Here is an 18,302-nt window from a genome sequence, read left to right on the forward strand (position 1 = left end):
ACCTCTTCTTAAGATCTTCTGCTCTGTTAGGTCCATACCATTTCTGTCCTTTATCAAGCCCATCTTTGCATGAAATGTTCCCTTGGTATCTCTAATTTTCTTGAAGAGATCTCTAGTCTTTCCCATTCTGTTGGTTTCCTCTATTTCTTTGCATTGATCGTTAATGAAGGCTTTCTTATCTCTCCTTGCTTATTCTTTGGAACTCTGCATTCAGATGGGAATATCTTTCCTTTTCTCCTTTGCTTTTCGCTTCTCTTCTTTTCACAGCTATTTGTAAGGCCTCCTCAGACAGCCATTTTGCTTTTGTGCATTTCTTTTTCTTGGGGATGGTCTTGATCCCTGTCTCCTGTACAATGTCATGAACCTCCGTCCATAGTTCATCAGGCACTCTATCAGATCTAGTCCCTTAAATCTATTTCTCACTTCCACTGTATAATCATAAGGGATTTGATTTAGAGTTATAAATCACAAAATATCCTCACCCTTTAAAGTATACAACGCAGTGTTTCTTAGTACATTCAGAGTTTAGCAATCTTCATTTTATTTTGTTTTGAAATATTAATAACTCTTTCAAGAGTTTTTCCAGAGTAAAGGAACTTCGAGCATATCTACATGGAATCTACACTTTTAATGAGTCATTCTTACAGCTTTCAACTCATTCAGCTACCTCCTTCACGCCTGTTCTCAACGCGGTCCCGCCTCGGCACTAGGTCTCACTGATTGGTTGGTGCCGAGTGACGCCCTCAGATCGCGACCCAGAGGCAGCGGCCGCTGGGTCATGTGGCTGGGAGGCCGGTTGTGGCTCCCGGTTCTTGGGCAAGTGTGCTCCAATCTCCGGTTCCTCGCAATTGCCAGGACTTGGAGTGCCTGTAGGGGACCCATGGCGGAAAGACTCTCGACCGGGGCTGAGGCAGCGAGCGGGCTGGGGGCTCCAGCTCAGCAAAACGGAGATGCGGGCGGCGCCGCGAGGGGTGAGCAGCCCCCTGGGCACCCGGAACCGGGGGGTCCAGGAGAGGAGCCGGTCTCGGGGGACGCGAAGCAGCCCTCAGGAAACGGGGAGCGGGCCCCGGCTGCAGCCCTGGGCCCTGGCAAGCGGAAGAAGCGGCGGGGCGCGGTTGGAGAGCGCGTTGTGCCGCCCCCGAAGAAGCGGCGGGCAGGGGTTAGCTTCGGCGATGAGCACTTTGCTGAGACCAGCTACTACTTTGAAGGCGGCTTGCGCAAAGTGCGGCCCTATTACTTTGACTTCCGAACTTATTGCAAAGGCCGCTGGGTGGGCCACAGCTTGCTGCACGTCTTCGGCACGGAGTTCAGAGCCCAGCCCCTGGCCTACTACGAGGCCGCTGTCCGGGCGGGACGCCTGCACCTCAACGAGGAGCCGGTACAGGACCTCAGCATTGTGCTCAAGGTGGAGTCCTGATGGGGCCTGCCCGAAAGGGGGCATGGTGTTTTCGGTTACTAGGGCATAGGTACCGGAGTAAATTCGGGGTCATTCTGAAGCGTTCTCGTTTTAACTTGTAACACTCTTTTACCGCTCCATTTCCTCAAGTAGACTGCCTGTATGTTTCAGACCTCAGCCGCCTTATCCCCTCCATCAAAGCGACCTTGGTGTTTCCAAGGCACAGAAGTTGGAATTCTTGTGAAAGTGAAAGTTGGTCGCTCAGTCGTGTCTAACCTTTTGCGATCCCATGAACTGCCAGGCCTCTCTGTCCATGGAATTCTCCAGGCAAGAGTACTGGTGTGGGTTGCCAATTCCTTTTCCAGGGGATCTTCCCAACTCAGGGATTGAACCCTGGTCTCCTGCATTGTAGGCAGATTCTTTACCGTTTGAGCCACCAGGGAAGCACCAGGGAATTCTTAACAGCTCCTTTTATGTAGTCTTCTGGCAGTGGCACTGATGATTTTCTGCCTTGCATTGTAGATCTCTGTACAAACGGTAATAATCGAGACTATCATTTGTATCTCCTGTGTGCTGGGCACAGCGTTAAGCATTTTATGTACTTTAACATTTAATTATAATGACAACCCTGTGGAGTAGATACTGTCACTTCATTTTGCCTGTGAGGAAGTTGAGGAAACCAAGATCAACCTCACAGAAGTAAGGCACAGTGCCACCTCCAACACCTGTGTTCTTGTAAGTGAAGTGAAAGTCAGTCAGTCGTGTCCAATTCTTTGCAACCCCATCTACTATACAATCCATGGAATTCTCCAGGCCATAATACTGGAGTGGATAGCCTTTCCCTTCTCCAGGGGATCTTCCCAACCCAGGGATTGAACCCAGGTCTCCCACATTGCAGGGGGATTCTTTACCAGCTGAGCCACAAGGGAAGCCCGTGTTCTTATAACTTCCACTTGAATTATTTATCCTAGAGCCTGATAGGATAGAACTGTGAAATGACAGAGATTGAGACCAGAATTGTGTAGCCCAGTGCTTTGACCCTTCTTTAAATTTCCATCACAGCTAAGAGGTACCAGACATTGTCATTAACAGTGTCTCACCATATTTGTGAGGGGATGGTAAGGCATTTGGAAAATGAGTGGTTTGAATCAGTCACAGTTTTGAAGCACAGATCTGGACTGACGCTCACATTTCACAGATAAGGGAACTGAGGCCTAGAGAAGTTAAGTGACTTCCCTAAGAGCATGCAGTAAGCCTGTAGCAAATCCAGGTCTAGAGCCCACATCTCTGGACTTACAGCTTGGTGTTTGTTCAAGGTCACAATAAGTGATGGTTTATGGAGGATTTTCCCCTTCATTTTAGAAAAATATATTGTTAAATATAACTTTATTGTAGAGAAAATACAAATAATCAGAACAGCAAAAACCATAATCACACCATCCAGAGATAGATAACATTTTGGGTATATCCTTCTAGCTCTTTTTCAATTCCTGCTTCTACCTGTGTGTCTGTGTGTTTACAAAATAAGAATACATGGTGTATACTGCTTTTTCTGCTTAAGGATGTACTATGCCCATTCTTTCATCCAGTAAGGAAGATGGGGGGAAGTTGTGTGTGAAGTTGACTGATCATAGGTGGCTGGACCCTGGGCTGACCAGTTGCCTGTGTCATTGGCAGGACAATGACTTCTTACGGAACACAGTGCACAGGCATGAGCCACCAGTTACCGCAGAGCCCATCCGCCTGCTAGCAGAGAACGAAGATGTGGTGGTTGTAGACAAGCCTTCTTCCATTCCTGTCCACCCCTGTGGCCGATTCCGACACAACACGGTCATCTTCATCCTGGGCAAGGAGCACCAACTAAAGGAGCTACACCCATTGCATCGGCTTGATCGCCTTACCTCTGGGGTCCTCATGTTTGCCAAGACAGCAGCCGTCTCAGAGAGAATTCATGAACAGGTTCGGGACCGGCAGGTGAGCCAAACTGAGTTTGCTTCTTGCAGGCCACTTCTGGACTCACAAATGCTCTTCATCGAAAGGGTGTCACTGAGTTCTAGATCTGAAATGAGCCTTTGTGTTTATCTGCTCAAGCTTCCCATCTTTAGGAAGGTCAGCACCTAAGGAGCCAGAGACAAGTTCTTATCTCTTAAGTTTCAAAAGATCTTTAGAGATAACATATACTGCCTCTCTTGGTAATTTGCTGTTTTGAAAATTTTAAATGCTGACAGGCTGAGCAAGGTTTTTAAGACTGTGGAGAGAGTCTACTTGGTGGAAAGATTCTGGATAGAGTTGGAAGAGGTTTGGGTAGAAGAGTTAAATAGTGGTGATTGTGGTCTTGAGACTTGTAATTCTGGGTCTGATTATAATGTATTTATTGTTTACTGTTTACCAGGCTCAATACCAAGTATGTTAGAGCCCAGCTAACTAAATCCTCGGAATAGCCCTGTTGCGATAAATGCTTTTCTAAGCAAACATTTTATAGACAAGTTAATGGGTTTTAAAGAAGCTGAGTACTGTAATGTGCCTAGGATTGTGCAACTGGTAAATGGTGGAGCTGGGGTTTGAACCCTCTTCTGTCTGATACGGATGCATTTGTCATCACTGAAAAGGGTTTGGGCTTCATGCACTGACTTTCTCCCTCTTCCCTCCTGTGTAGCTGGAGAAGGAGTACGTGTGCCGGGTGGTGGGGGAGTTCCCTACCGAGGAAGTAACCTGCAAGGAACCCATCTTGGTGGTATCTTACAAGGTAGGGGTGTGCCGTGTGGATCCTCAGGGCAAGCCCTGTGAGTCAGTGTTCCAGAGACTGAGCTACAATGGCCACTCCAGTGTGGTACGGTGCCGGCCACTTACAGGCCGCACCCACCAGATCCGAGTCCACCTCCAGTTCCTGGGCCACCCCATCCTCAATGACCCCATCTACAACTCAGCCGCCTGGGGTCCCTCACGAGGCCGAGGCGGCCACATTCCAAAGACAGATGAGGAACTCCTGCGGGACCTTGTGGCAGAGCACCAGGCCAAACAGAGTCTGGATGTGCTAGATCTCTATGAGGGTGACCTGTGCCCAGGAGCCCCAGACTCTACAGCACCTTCCTCAGAGCTCAGCAAGGACTGCCTAGAAGAGATGGCTGCATCTTCCCAGAAGATAGATGGAGCAGTTGAGGCAGCCCCTCGGGATCTGGATGGAGTGCCTGTGACATCAGAGAAGGCAACCAAAATGGATGTTGTGAATCAAGAGACAGACCCACTCTGTTCAGAGTGCCGGAGAGTGCCACAGGATCCCTCGCCCCAGGATCTTGTGATGTTTCTGCATGCCCTGCGCTATAAAGGGCCAGACTTTGAGTACTGTTCACCAATGCCTGCCTGGGCACGAGATGACTGGCAAGAACACTGAGGACTATGGCCAACGGAGGGATTATTTATTGGATTGGAACAGGAATGGGCCATGAAGTAGGAGCTAACCACATGGGCTGGTACAGAGTTTCTTGGGGGTGAAGTTGGGCTCTTAAAGGATCTGCTCATACTTGCTAGACCTTCCTCTCCTTCCAGCTAGAGTTTGGGAACTTTCTGGTTTGTAAATAGAGCTCTTTTTCTAATACCTTGTATGTCTAATGTTTTCACTAGTTGTTTCTTTTTTCCTTTTTTTAAGTGAAGTAAAATTGACAACACAATTGCCATTCTAAAACATAGAATTTAGTGGCCTTTCTTACGTTCACAATGATGTGCAACCCTCACCTCTTAATTAGTTCCAAAACATTTCATCACTCAAAAGGAAACCCATATTCATTAAACAGGCAATCCCCATTTCCTCTTCCACCTAGCTCCTGATTCAATTAGCCAATCTTCTGTCTTTATGGTTTTTGCCTATTCTGGACATTTCATACAAACGGAATCATACAACATGTGACCTTTTGTGTCTGTCGTCTTTTGTTTAGCATGATGTTTTCAGGCTTCATCCAATTCATAGCATGCATCAGTACTTCATTCCTGTTTATGGCTGAATAATATTTCATTGCATGGATATACCACATTTTGTTATACCCATTCATTGGGCGTTTGGGTTGTTCCCACTTTTTGGCTATTGTGAATAGTGCTGCTGTGCACATTTGTGTACAGATTTTTGTTTGAATACATGTTTTCTGTTCTTTCAAGTATATACCAAGGAGTGGGATTGCCAGGTCATATGGTAACTCTTTGTTTAATTTTTAGGGGAATCACCAAACTTTTCCACAGTAGCTGAACCATTTTACATTCCCATAGGAAATGCACAAGTGTTCCAATTTCTCTCCATCCTCACCAACACTTGTTATTTCCCATTGTTTTGATTATAGTCATCTTAGTGAGATTGAAGTAGTATTGTGGTTTTGATTTGCATTTCCCTTGGGACTAATAATGTTAAACATCTTTTCATATGCTTGTTGGATATTTGTGTACCTTGTTTGGAAAAATGTCTATTCAAATTTATTGCCCTTTTTTAATTTGGATTGGCTTGTTGTTGAATTATAAGACTATATATTCTGGGTATAAGACCCTTAAGAGATATATAATTTGCAAATATTTTCTCCCATTCTGTAGGTTGTCTTTTCACTTTATTGGCAGTGTCCTGTGACTCACAAAAGTTTTATTTTTTTATTATGGTGAAAACACTTAATGTGAGATCAGCCCCTTAGCAAATCCGTGTGTACAATATGATACTGTTAACTATAGGCACAGTATAGCATCTCTGGAACTTAAAATTATCATGCATAACTGAAACCTTATACTTGCTGAATAGCAGTTCCTTATTTCCCCCTGCCCCCAACCCCTGACATCACCATTCTACTCTCTGCTTCTGTGTTTATTTTAAATACCAGAAAAGAAAAACTCACTTTTCTTTATTCACAGAATACTCTGTACTTTTAAAATATGTGGTGGTTTCCCCACATCAAGCAATTCTCTGACACAGGCTGGGTATCCTACAATCTGACTCACCTCTGACACCATCTACCCAGAGATAGGGTCAGATCCCACAAATTAAGGACTCAGTCCCACAAAACTTGTCCCCACTTCAAATGACAATGGCAGGTCTAGATTGTTACCTGTGAATCAAAATTTCCCACAACTCCCTCCTCGGGTTCAACCATTTATTAGAATAACTCACAGAATTCAGGAAAACAGTTTCCTTTCTTGATTTATGGTTTATTACAAATGATATTAAAGGCTAGAAAAGACCAGCAAGATGAAGAGATACATAGGGCAAGGTCTGGAAGGGTCTGAGCACAGGCGCTTCTGACTCCATAGAGTGCAGGTGGGTCACTCTCCATATGTGGATGCCTTCTTGTTCCCTGACTCAGAAGCTTTCTGAACCTAGTCATTAGGGGTTTTCAGGGCCAATGGCCTTTTATTTAGCCCAAAGAGAAATATGAAAAACTTTCTACTCCACAGTACCACAATCAGAAAAGGAATTACTGCTTCTGTTTCTAACTCCATGGATCACCAGTCATGTCCTCAGGTCTTGCCATCATCTGTTAATTTCACCCTATTGAAGTTGAGTTTGACCCAGTTTTACTTCATTCTGAAGATCTCAAAAGAAAATTTTGAAATTTGAAATCTCGGGCATTGCTCATTCTCACTATGATCAGGAAAAGTGTACTGTTGCTTGCTATCTATTCATAGCTATCTTTGCAGAAGTTACAAAGCATGGGCTATAGCAAGTGTTATTCCCCATTTCCCCAGTTCTATTGGCATTTATTCATTTTGTCTTCCCCAAGCAAGTTTACTATAAGCTAGATTTCAATTTTTGCTCTAATTGATCTTCAATATGACATATTATTTAGTTTTCAGCTTACTAGGCATTCCCAGAAGTTATTTTGGCAAAGTAGAGGTTTTCATATGATAGCATGAAGCTAAGGGAATGATTTGAGAAAAAAGTTTTGAGTTGGTGTTGCACCAACTCAACAGAGAATTCTTGCATTAATTCTTGAACCTCTTCAGGCCTTGGAGCTTCCCTCATAGCTCAGTCAGTAAAGAATTTGCCTGCAGTGCAGGAGACCCAGGTTCGATCCCTAGATCGGGAAGTATTCCTCTAGAGAAGGAAATGACAACCCACTCAAGTATCCTTGCCAGAAAATCCCATGGACAGAGGAGCCTGGTGGTCTATAGCCCATGGGGTTGCGAAGAGTCCGGCCTGACTGAGTGACTAATGCATCACATCACAGACCTTGTCATGACTGTTTTCCCAGAGATGTTTCCCAGTGGGACTACACTTCCTAATGGTAAGGAATAGAAGGATTTAACTTATATCATTGCCTACCTCTCAAAACCAACCTTTGCAAGTCTTACAGCCCTGGGTCTGGGTTTTTCTTATAAGAGTTTAAGAAACAACGGGAGGCCGCACACGCACACACACACACATTTCACTTCTTCCTTTAGAACTTTGTGAGGGCTCACACACACACACATTTCACTTCTTCAGAGCTTTGTCTGTGAGGGAGGCTGACACATAAGGGCCTGCCCAGGCAGCAGACCATCACCAACTATACACTGGACAATTTTTTCCAGAGCACCTCATTCTCCATTGAGAATTGGTCTTCTTGAAGTTGGACTCAGAATGGAGATTCATTCCCTGGCACTGAAATAATAAAGAGATCTGGAATATCTTGGTAATGCAATTTGGCTGTACAGTAGTTCTTTATTTCTGGTCTTCCAGAGGTTGAGGGGTCCTGCAACAGTTCAGGATAGGACTTATGAAGAACTGGTGTTGATGGAGAATGATTTCCTTGATCTGTGGCTTGTGACAAATTGGGGGTGGGGGTCAGTAATGGGAATCTTGCAAAATGTATTAGCAGATCAGGCAGAACTGTCTTGTCCAAATCTTCAGTTGTAGCTCCTCCAGTAGATGGCGCCTCTAACTCTTACTGCCTTCATTTATTATAAATTTCTTTTTCCATTACTAATCCAAGTCCCCACACCACCACCCCTAGGCTTTTAAATAATCTGGCATGTTGTTAATCCTTTTTTTTTTTTTTTTCCAGCTGTGACTCCAGACAGAATCCAAGAGGAGATTTACAATCTTTTCTCTGGATTTGAGATTTACTCTACCTTACTGTGTTAGCCTTAATCCTTTTGAGTCTCGTAGAAAGAGGTAAAATAAGCACAACTCTTATACATCAATAGATCACAGAAATGCAAAAAAACTGGGACCATCACAGCAAGACTTACTGCAATTTCATATGAAAGAAACCACAAATGAACTAAGCATGAAAACAGGTAAAGAAATGAGGAATAGAAAAGTGAGTTTCCACTCATGATTTCTTCTTTTTAACCTCAAGACACTTCCAGTGCTTTATAGTTTCAGAATTTTTACAACTGAAGATCTTCCTTTGAGAAAACAACCCACTCACTTTTTATTTATAGAGACTAGACACATTGATAGACCTTATCAATTTTCCATAGGAAGTCATCACTGTGAGAAGCAGGCAAAACTCAGAAAAATGATGTAGACTTGCCACTCTTTGGAGAGGTCAAAGCACCAATGGACAATTTAAATACCATCTGGCAAATGCTGAGGAAGACACACAGAGCTACAGGAACATCTAGGAGGGGTACAAAGACCCAGAAGCAGAAGAGCATGGGACCAGGCGAGAGAAATCTAAGAAGGAGCTGCAGGTTGCAGGGCTAGGAAAGTCTTCATGATAGCGATGACATCAAAGCTGAGATCTGAAGGAGGAGCAGGAGCCAGCCAGGAAGGGGTTGATGGGAAGGAGGTGTTGGGCAGCAGGAGCATGATCCAGGGAGAGGAGTAAGTAAAGCATCTGCAAAGGTTTTGGGGAGACAGAAAAAGGCCTAATTCAGGGGAGGGGTTTTAAGACTAATGTGTTGAGGACACTTCAGAAAATCCCTCAGGAGCTCTTAACCTTTTCTTGTGACACAGATCTTGGGCAGTCTGGTGAAGCCTATGGGTCCCTTCTCAGAATATTGGTTTTAAATGCATAAAATTAAGTTTGTTGTAATATAAAGTCAACCAATTATGTTGGAATACAGTTATCAAAATAGAACAGATAAGAACAGAAGAGAGTTTATTTGAGCCAAACTAAGAAGTTTCAATAGTATGTGAACCGAGAACTAGGTTTCAACAGTACATGAACATCTTGAACTTCCAGATGTTCAAGCTGGATTAGAGAAGGCAAAGCAACCAGAAATCAAATTACAAACATCCACTGTATCAGAGAAAAAGCTAGAGAATTCCAGAAAAACATCTACTTCTGCTTCATTGACTATGTTAAAGCCTTTGACTGTGTTCAGTTCAGTGCAGTCGCTCAGTTGTGTCCGACTCTTTGCAATCCCATAATTGCATCACACCAGGCCTCCCTGTCCATCATCAACTCCCTGAGTTCACTCAAACTCACGTCCATCGAGTCGGTGATGCCATCCAGCCATCTCATCCTCTGTCGTCCCCTTCTCCTCCTGCCCCCAATCCCTCCCAGCATCAGGGTCTTTTCCCATGAGTCAACCCTTCGCATGAGGTGACCAAAGTATTGGAGTTTCAGCTTCAGCATCAGTCCTTCCAGTGAACACCCAGGACTGATCTCCTTTAGGATGGACTGGTTGGATCTCCTTGCAGTCCAAGGGACTCTCAAGAGTCTTCTCCAACACCACAGTTCAAAAGCATCAATTTTTTGGCACTCAGCTTTCTTCACAGTCCAACTCTCACATCCATACATGACCACTGGAAAAACCATAGCCTTGACTAGATGGAGCTTTGTTGGCAAAGTAATATCTCTGCTTTTCAATATACTATCTAGGCTGGGATTAGCAAATGCAAACTATTACATATAGAATGGATAAACAAGGTCCTACTGTATAGCACAGGGAACTACATCAATATCCTGTAATAAACCATAATAGAAAAGAATATGAAAATGTATGTGTATATATATATATATGAATTATTTTGCTGTACAGCAGAAATTAATAATTATAAATCAACTATAATAAAATTAAAAATAAAAAAATTGGTGAACCAACAATACAATGCATATACTTCCTCATGAATGCTTAAGTTTACAAGATCTAATGATAGGTCCAATAACTACCAGTATATTGAAGTACTATAGCAGTAATGAGCATAAAACAATAGCAGTATTGCATATTGCTAATATGATACAACAATATCTGTTATTTCAGTTGGTGACAAAAATCACAGGTAAGGTTAATAGAACTGTATTTTGTTGCTTACCTTTATTAATAGAAGGAAGTGTTTTCAATTAGAGATTAATGAAGATAAAGCTGCAATTTTTTTCTCCCAACCAAATAACCAATTCAGGTCTATCCATGGACCCCTTGGGAGTGTGTGGAACCCAGGTTGAAATCCTTTCAAGCAACAGGGTGGTGAATGGATTAGAAAGCAAAGTGCTCGGGTGACCCTCAGCCCTCAGCTGTGGGAGGTATCTACATTCCTAAGGGGTTTGGATTGGTGTGGGAGGAGTCACTGGAGCCTGATTTCCACTCTCAGGGCTGAAGGTATCTGCCGAGTGTCAGGTTCTGGGGTACCATTCAGTGCAGAGAGAATGTGTAAACCATGACCGCAAAGGATTGAAGAGCGCTTTTTACTAATTTCCAGGAGAAGGCAATGGCACCCCACTCCAGTACTCTTGCCTGGAAAATCCCATGGACGGAGGAGCCTGGTAGGCTGCAGTCCATGGGGTCGCTTAGAGTCAGGCACGACTGAGCGACTTGGCAACCCATTCCAGTATTCTTGCCTGGAGAATCGCAGGGACAGAGGAGCCTAGTGGGCTGCCGTCTATGGGGTCGCACAGAGTCGGACACGACTGAATCGACAGCAGCAGCAGCAGCAGCACCATATAGGGTGGCGGATAAGGGCCACCAGAGTTTGATAGACTTAAATAAATGCCTTTTCTGGAATTACAAAAGCTGTATAACCTTGGACAAGTTTATCTTTTAGTGTCCTCATCTGTAAAACGGAATAATAAACATGTCTGTCGTGATCACAGGATTATTGTGAATTAAAGTGCTGTAATTCATTGTGGTGCCTGTAGATAAATACCGGATAAATGACGGTGGTTAAATGTAGTTGAAAGACTGCCTGATGACCCTTCAGGAGGAGAATCTCTATTCTTTTTCTACTCCCTCTCTGCTTAAATCCAAGAGAAGAATTAAAACTTTCTCCTCTGGGAAGGCAGCTATGTCTTCACCTCTCTGACTTATAGATAACTACCAAGTTTCAAGTGCTGTCAACATCTTTTTTTAACGTTGAGTACTTTTCTTGAAGCACCTGCAGCCTTCTGGGGACTGAAAGAGAACCCTGAACACTGAGTCTCACGGTAGCTTTTGAAGTAAAATCTGATTTTTCATAGTAACGACAGGTATGAAAAACGCTGGGGTTAGAGTCCACAATAACCGAAGTTCCTCAATCAGGAGCTCGGTTAATTACTACTGAGCAGACCACCACTAGAACATATGTAAATAGCGATAATCGTGGGATTCTATGCACTGTTTTTCGCTACATTAGAAATACACTAAACGCATTATTTAACTCTGATTCCCAGAAAATGTCTCTTTCCCTTTTTCTTTATACGTGAGATCAGAATGCTCCAAAAGCTGTCTTTCAAGAGTCAAACCGGAGGTTTCGAAGTCGACTAGTAAATCATACTTGCAATGAATAAGCAACTCTTTCCATTCCGCAAGGAAATTTACCGTCATCGGTTCAAATCAGTGGCGAAAAAATAAAACCTACATTCGACGAGGATGGGATTCGAACCCACGCGTGCAGAGCACAATGGATTAGCAGTCCATCGCCTTAACCACTCGGCCACCTCGTCCCAGAAGCCTACTCCTTCCTGGTAGCTATAGGGAGTAAAACTAGGGGGATGTGACGCAATGGAATGGGAGCCGCCATTTTGTACGGAAGCAAAGCTCCGATCTTTTTTACAGCAAGAAATAAAAAGAAGATGGCCGCTCCCATGCAGTGAGGAATCTGCAGTGGGGAGGAATAATGGAAAATTCCGTAGAAAATGAGATAACCTTGAAAGAAATAAAATTGGCATACAAACTGGGAAAAATTTTTCATTGAAGTAATCTTAGGGAGGGTCTGCCGCCTAAGGGGCGGGGCTGACGCGTTGAGCGGCTTTGCGCCTGCGCTTCCGCTAGGCGGTTAGATTTGAATGCTTTACAGAGGTCCTCTGGGCGTTGTGAGGAGACGTGTGAAGGGGTGGGGGTGAGCTATGTGAGGAGTGTGCGGACCACAAACAAGTCTGAGGAGAATTTGTGAAGCCGTTGGGTCGCGGCGAGTAACTTTCGTCCTGGTCTTCGCCCGCGGGATTTAGGTTTTGTTAAAGCGGACTCAAGGCCCCACGCTGGGAGGAGAGGGACGCGCCTACAGCCAGGCTGCCTCAGCACTCGCTGGGCTCAGGTACGGACGCCCTCCCCCGGTGCAGGACTCGCTCTTCTCTCACCTCGGCCTGCACTTGGGCCACCTTTCGCCCCGCTAGCAGTCTCCATCCACACCTGGGCCCCACGAGCGGCCCTGGGTCGCTGGCCCGCGGCTCTCTCCGCGTCCCGCCCCGCCATCTTCTGTCAGGGCTCCAGGACTCCCTAGCACCTACCTCCTTTTCCCTTCTTTGGGGAACTCACGGGTGTTTGCATTTCTTACTCAGTCTTTTCTTAGCTATAAATGAAGTGACAGAAATGTGATTTTAAACTCTCGGTTTATGGTTTATTTACAGTGTCTGATCTGAGTGCTAGCGGCACTGAGCAGATTTTGAGTCTTCTGCGGATGTAATAACATAAATAAAGCCAGTATTAGTACGCCACAAATAAGTTTTTTAAAAATCCTCGGTGCATTATTAAGCCAGAGTTAAGGAGTCTTTTCTTGCTGTTTGTCTCAATAGTAGAGTTTCAGAAAAAAGTTCTAAAAATATATGTTTTGTCGATTGGAATTTTAAAGATAGGTTTATAGAGGTATGACAGAGAAGACCAAAGCAGAGCTTACTTTAGGTATGAAGATTGAAGTTTTCAGTTGAATTGGATCAGTCTAATTCCTCAGATCTGTATTGGATTCCTTGTCTTGTGCTCGGGCAGGGAGCAGATGATTCAGTCCCTCATCTAGAATTTACAGTCCAGAACGGGAAGGAATTGATATACACAGATAACTATAAAGCAAGACTGTAAAGGATTACAGGACATTCTAAAGGAATGTGGGAACACAGACCAGCTTATTTAATGCTTTTTGGCAATGGAGACTAGAGGAGGCTTCTTGGAGAAAGTGGTATTTGAGGTGGAACTTGAAGGAAAGAATGATTTGAAATGTGAATTTAACGTACTGTAAAGGTTGCGTTCCAAGTGATATGATTTTTCTTGACAACGTGAAATGGCTGGAAATTTTTACAAGGTGACAAGTAGATGTAAACTGAATGAAAAATACTTGGAGTGGTAATATTAATGATGTGTTTGATGCTAAGTAAGAGACAGTAAAAGATACCCTAGATATTGGTAGTAGGACAGTGCTGACCAATAAAACTTCCAGTGTTAATGGTAATGTTTAATTTCTGCATTGCTCAGCACGGTACTCATTAATCTCATATGACTGTTGAGCACCTACAGTGTGGCTAATTGTGACAAGAATGGTATTTTAAATTTTATTGCATTTTAATTAAATTTAAATTATCTGATATAGCACAGGTCTAGAGTCTATATCACTGGACACTATGAAATATATTAACTGTTGTTCAGTGGCTCAGTCGTGTCTGACTCTTTGAGAGCCCATGGACTGCAGCAAGCCAGCCTTCCCTGTCTTTCACCATTTCCCAGAGCTTGCTCAAAGTCATGTCCATTGAATCGGTGATGCCATCCAATCATCTTTCTCAGCGTCAGGGTCTTTTCCAATGAGTGGGCTCTTTGCATCAGGTGGCCAAAGTATTGGAACTTCAGCCTCAGCACCAATCCTTCCAATGAATATTCAAGGTTGATTTCCTTTAGGATGGACTGGTTTGATCTCCTTGCTTTCCAAAGGACTCTCAAGAGTCTTCTCCAACACCACAGTTCAGAAGCATCAATTCTTTGGCGCTCAGCTTTCTTTATAGTCCAACTCTCACATCCATACATGACTACTGGAAAAACCATAGCTTTGACTATGTGGACCTTTGTCGGCAAAGTAATGTCTCTGCTTTTTATTACACTGTCTAGGTTTGTCATAGCTTTTCTTGCAAAGAGCAAGCGTCTTAATTTCATGGCTGCAGTCACTGTCTGCAGTGATTTTGGAGCCCAAGGAAATAAAATCTGTCACTATTTCCATTGTTTCCCCATCTATTTGCCATGAAGTGATGGGATCGGGTGCCATAATCTTAGTTTTTTGGATGTTGAGTTTTAAGCCAGCTTTTTCACTCTCCTCTTTCACTTTCATCCAGAGGCTCTTTAGCTCCTCTTCACTTTCTGCCATAAGGGTGGTGTCATCTGAATATCTGAGATTATCGATATATACATAAACTGAATGAAAAGATATTTTATTTTGTTCTTAAATAATCGCAATTATTTGATTGGATATGTGCACCTGTTATAGCTGAAAATGGGGTCCAACTGCTTACCGCTCAAAAGTCAATAAAGAGGCAAGGTTGGTGGAAAGCAAAGTTTGCTTCTTTTTGGATGCTGGCAACAGGCTAGGAGGGCAGACTTCTGTTCAAAGCCCAACTCTCCCCCACTGATGATCAGTGGGCAACAGATTTTAAAGGGAGAGGCTACATGCAGAAACAGCACAGTCAGCTCTGACAGTCATCTTGAAATTGATCATGTGGTGGTCTGACCAACATCATCTTGATTGTTTTAAATACAGTTGATCTTCAGTTCTAGGATGGGCTTGTTCCCGTTTCTTTGAGACTAATTCTCTGAACAGTGGCAGCTTATGTCATGGCTACAGTCTAGTCATCGTGTAGTTCACTTCTTCCACCTGGTGGGGGTTTCAGTATCTTTAAGAGCTCACAGGATATGGCCCAGAATAATATCTATAGCCCTTGAGAAGGAACTAAAGGTCCTTTACTATGCTTGATGACTAAACTATTATTATGTGGTCTCTTTGGCTGTTTTCCTTTGTATCTGCATTTTCTCACTTCTCTGATTATGCTTATTCTTTGGGTAAAGTTTTTCCATAGACAAAAGGCAGGTGGAGAACATGAGGAACAAGGTTCATAGTGTCCTTCTCCATTTCATGTTGAACACTATGCAACTTTCAGATCTTGGAATCAGATACTGCCATGCTCATTTCTGGGGCCACATTGATCAAAAGTACTTGCTTTATATCACAGCAACTGCCAAAAATCCAGCTTTGCAATAATATGTAACCAAAACTAGTGTAAGGTCAATGGGTACTCTTTTGAACTAGCAGTAGATAGATGTTGAGAATTGTTTCTCTCAGAAATTTAAAATATTCCAGAACCCCTTTGTGAGTATGCTGTAGCACCCCTCCTTACGTGCCTGGTGCACAGTTTTGGAACCAATTAATAATCAATGAATGTGATGATGATCAAAAGTTCAACCATAACAGCATTTTACACATGAGGCTTAATGTGAGAATCTGCAGTCTATTTCTGTTGGAAGTGGAACTTACAGATATGTAATAAATAGACTATTTTTAAAAGAGGACATCAGTAAGCTTCAACTCTTTATCACTTAAGTGCTAACTAAGTCTGGCAGAGAGACAGGGCTTATGCACAATGACTGTTTCAAACAATGAATATGTTTAGATGACTCAAGGCTATGGTTTTTCCAGTAGTCATGTACAGATGTAGAAAGTGAAAGTGAAGTCACTCAGTTGTGTCTGACTCTTTGTGACCCCATAGACTGTAGCCTACCAGGCTCCTCTGTCCATGGGATTTTCCAGGCAATAGTACTTGAGTGGATTGCCATTTCCTTCTCCAGGGGATCTTCCTAACCCAGGGCTCGAACCCAGGTCTCCCACATTATAGACAAACGCTTTACCGTCTGAGCCACCAGGGAAGTCCAGATGTAGAACTGCACAATAAAGAAGGCAGAGTGCCATACAATTGATGATTTTGAACCGTGGCACTCTTGACAGTCCCTTGGAAAGCAAAGAGATCAAACCAGTCGATTTTTAAGGAAATCAACCCTGAATACTCTTCGGAAGGACTGATGCTGAAGCTCTGATACTTTGACTACCTGATGTGAAGAGGTGATTCATTGGAAAAGACCCTGATGCTGGGAAAGATTGAAGGCAGAAGGGGAAGAGGCTGACAAAGGATGAGATGGTTGAATGACATCACTGATTCACTGGACATGAACTTGGGCAAACTCTGGGAGGTGGTGAGGGACAGGGAAGCCTTGTGTGCTGCAGTCCATGGTGTTGTGAAGAGTTGGACACAACTTGGTGACTGAGCAACAAGTTTGATAGTACTTTAAGTTTTATCTGTGAATTTTGAATATGGACTTGAAAATATTTCTAAAAGGAGAAAAAAATATGGAAGGCATTGAGTTTATTGAGCTCATATTATTTACTAAGCACTGTGCCAAATTCTTAAAATGTGACAGTAAACGTAAGAGACACCAGCCCTATTCTCATGGAGTTTACTGTTTAGGCAAGGATATGTTGATGCAAATACTAATCAATCTATAAATAAGAACAGAAGAGAGTTTATTTGAGCCAAACTAAGAAGTATAGCCTGGGAGACAGCCTTTCAGTTCTGAAGAACTATTCCGGAGAAGCATGATTTTCAGTGCAGCTTTATATCTTGTCAGAACAAAGAACATCAAATATAACAAGGGTACCTTCCTTCAATGTTTCTTAAAGAAAGATTAACACATACACAGCCGGTCATTATGTTTTTGGAGCTTGGGAATGGAGCCTTATCATCAAAGGAGTACTAGCACTGACATCCCAGAAAGGGAGGCTTTTATGTCTATCTTCAAAACAGACATTCTTTACTTCTGGACAGTGTACCCTCTTCTTTAATGGCTAAAGCACATGTATAGTGTATTTTAGATAAGCTTTAATACTGGCTGTTCTAATTAGAATAAAGTTCAAGCCAAATCATGTGTAATCTGGCTTGATGACAATGGCTTCACCATACTTCAATATGTCAAAATTTCTTCCATCAGTTAGTTTGGGAAGATAAAAGGGATAATTAATTTACATAACAGACTTAAATTACAGTTGTGGTAATGCTACAAAGGAGACATACACAGTGATACAAATTGTACTTTTCTTGACTTTCTTGCCAAGAAATAATAGCAAATAAAAATTTGAAGACTTGGGAAAGAGCTTTGTTTGTGCAGGAATAGAAATGCAAATGTGTCTAGCACAGAGAGAGAAACAGTGGTATGAGATTTAAGTATGAAGTCTGAGAGGCAAGCAGGATCCAGATCTTGTAAAGCTTTGTAGGTCCTGGTAAAGAGTTTATTTTCAGTACAATGGTAAGCTTTTAAGGGGTTTTACATAGGGAATGTCTTAAAGATGATTTATGTTTAAGAACATAACTGCCTACTATGTGGAGAAAGGACTTCAGGGGGATAAGAGTGGAAGTAGGGAGACCAATGAGATGGAAATTGTAATATTCTACTTGAGAGATGAGGGCAGCTTGAATTATGGTGGTGAAGATAGAAGGGAATGAATTTGGGATATATATTGGATATAGAATCACTAAGACTTAGTGCTAGATTGAATAGAAGTGCAAACAGCTATCATACTTGGTTGATCTTGAAAAGTTTTCAGTTTTGCTGTTAAGTTGATGTTTGCTGCTTTTAAAATAGATACTGTTTGTTAGATTAAGGAATTTACTTTCTATTCCTAGTTTGCTAATTTTTTTAATTTGAAAGGATGTTAAAAATCATCAAACTTTCTTTAATCTGTTGAGATAATTTATGATTTTTCCCTTTTAATCTGTTAGGATAGTAAATTGTAAAAATG

General features: G+C 42.7%; 2 protein-coding genes and 2 non-coding genes across 4 annotated transcripts in view; 2 read left to right on the forward strand and 2 right to left on the reverse strand.

The window, feature by feature from the left end:
• Positions 1-747: 747 nt before the first annotated feature.
• RPUSD2 (RNA pseudouridine synthase domain containing 2) lies at positions 748-5,877 on the forward strand. Its single transcript, XM_019968528.2, has 3 exons — positions 748-1,405; positions 3,074-3,370; positions 4,053-5,877. The coding sequence occupies exons 1-3, from the start codon at positions 779-781 to the stop codon at positions 4,785-4,787; spliced, it is 1,659 nt and encodes a 552-aa protein (XP_019824087.2). The 5' UTR covers positions 748-778; the 3' UTR covers positions 4,788-5,877.
• Positions 5,878-8,404: 2,527 nt separating this feature from the next.
• Positions 8,405-8,520, reverse strand: LOC139185510 (small nucleolar RNA SNORA26). Its single transcript, XR_011569090.1, has one exon. It is a non-coding gene; the product is annotated as a small nucleolar RNA SNORA26 (small nucleolar RNA).
• Positions 8,521-12,131: 3,611 nt separating this feature from the next.
• On the reverse strand, positions 12,132-12,213 carry TRNAS-GCU (transfer RNA serine (anticodon GCU)). Its single transcript has one exon. It is a non-coding gene; the product is annotated as a tRNA-Ser (tRNA).
• A 102-nt stretch (positions 12,214-12,315) lies between these two features.
• The window catches only part of KNL1 (kinetochore scaffold 1), a 64,854-nt gene continuing 58,867 nt past the window's right edge, over positions 12,316-18,302 (forward strand). Inside the window, 1 exon segment of the mRNA XM_019968529.2 lies at positions 12,316-12,803. The gene's annotated coding sequence lies outside the window, so the exon portion shown is untranslated.

Source organism: Bos indicus, chromosome 10 (genome assembly GCF_029378745.1).
Source record: "Bos indicus isolate NIAB-ARS_2022 breed Sahiwal x Tharparkar chromosome 10, NIAB-ARS_B.indTharparkar_mat_pri_1.0, whole genome shotgun sequence".
Classification (NCBI taxonomy): domain Eukaryota; kingdom Metazoa; phylum Chordata; class Mammalia; order Artiodactyla; family Bovidae; genus Bos; species Bos indicus.

Excerpts from the sequence above, each read along its gene's own strand:
- RPUSD2 (XM_019968528.2), top strand. The coding sequence starts at position 779 with ATGTGGCTGGGAGGCCGGTTGTGGCTCCCGGTTCTTGGGCAAGTGTGC. Across the intron at positions 1,406-3,073 it reads ACCTCAGCATTGTGCTCAAG|GACAATGACTTCTTACGGAA; the intron begins GTGGAGTCCTGA and ends TGTCATTGGCAG. Across the intron at positions 3,371-4,052 it reads AACAGGTTCGGGACCGGCAG|CTGGAGAAGGAGTACGTGTG; the intron begins GTGAGCCAAACT and ends CCTCCTGTGTAG.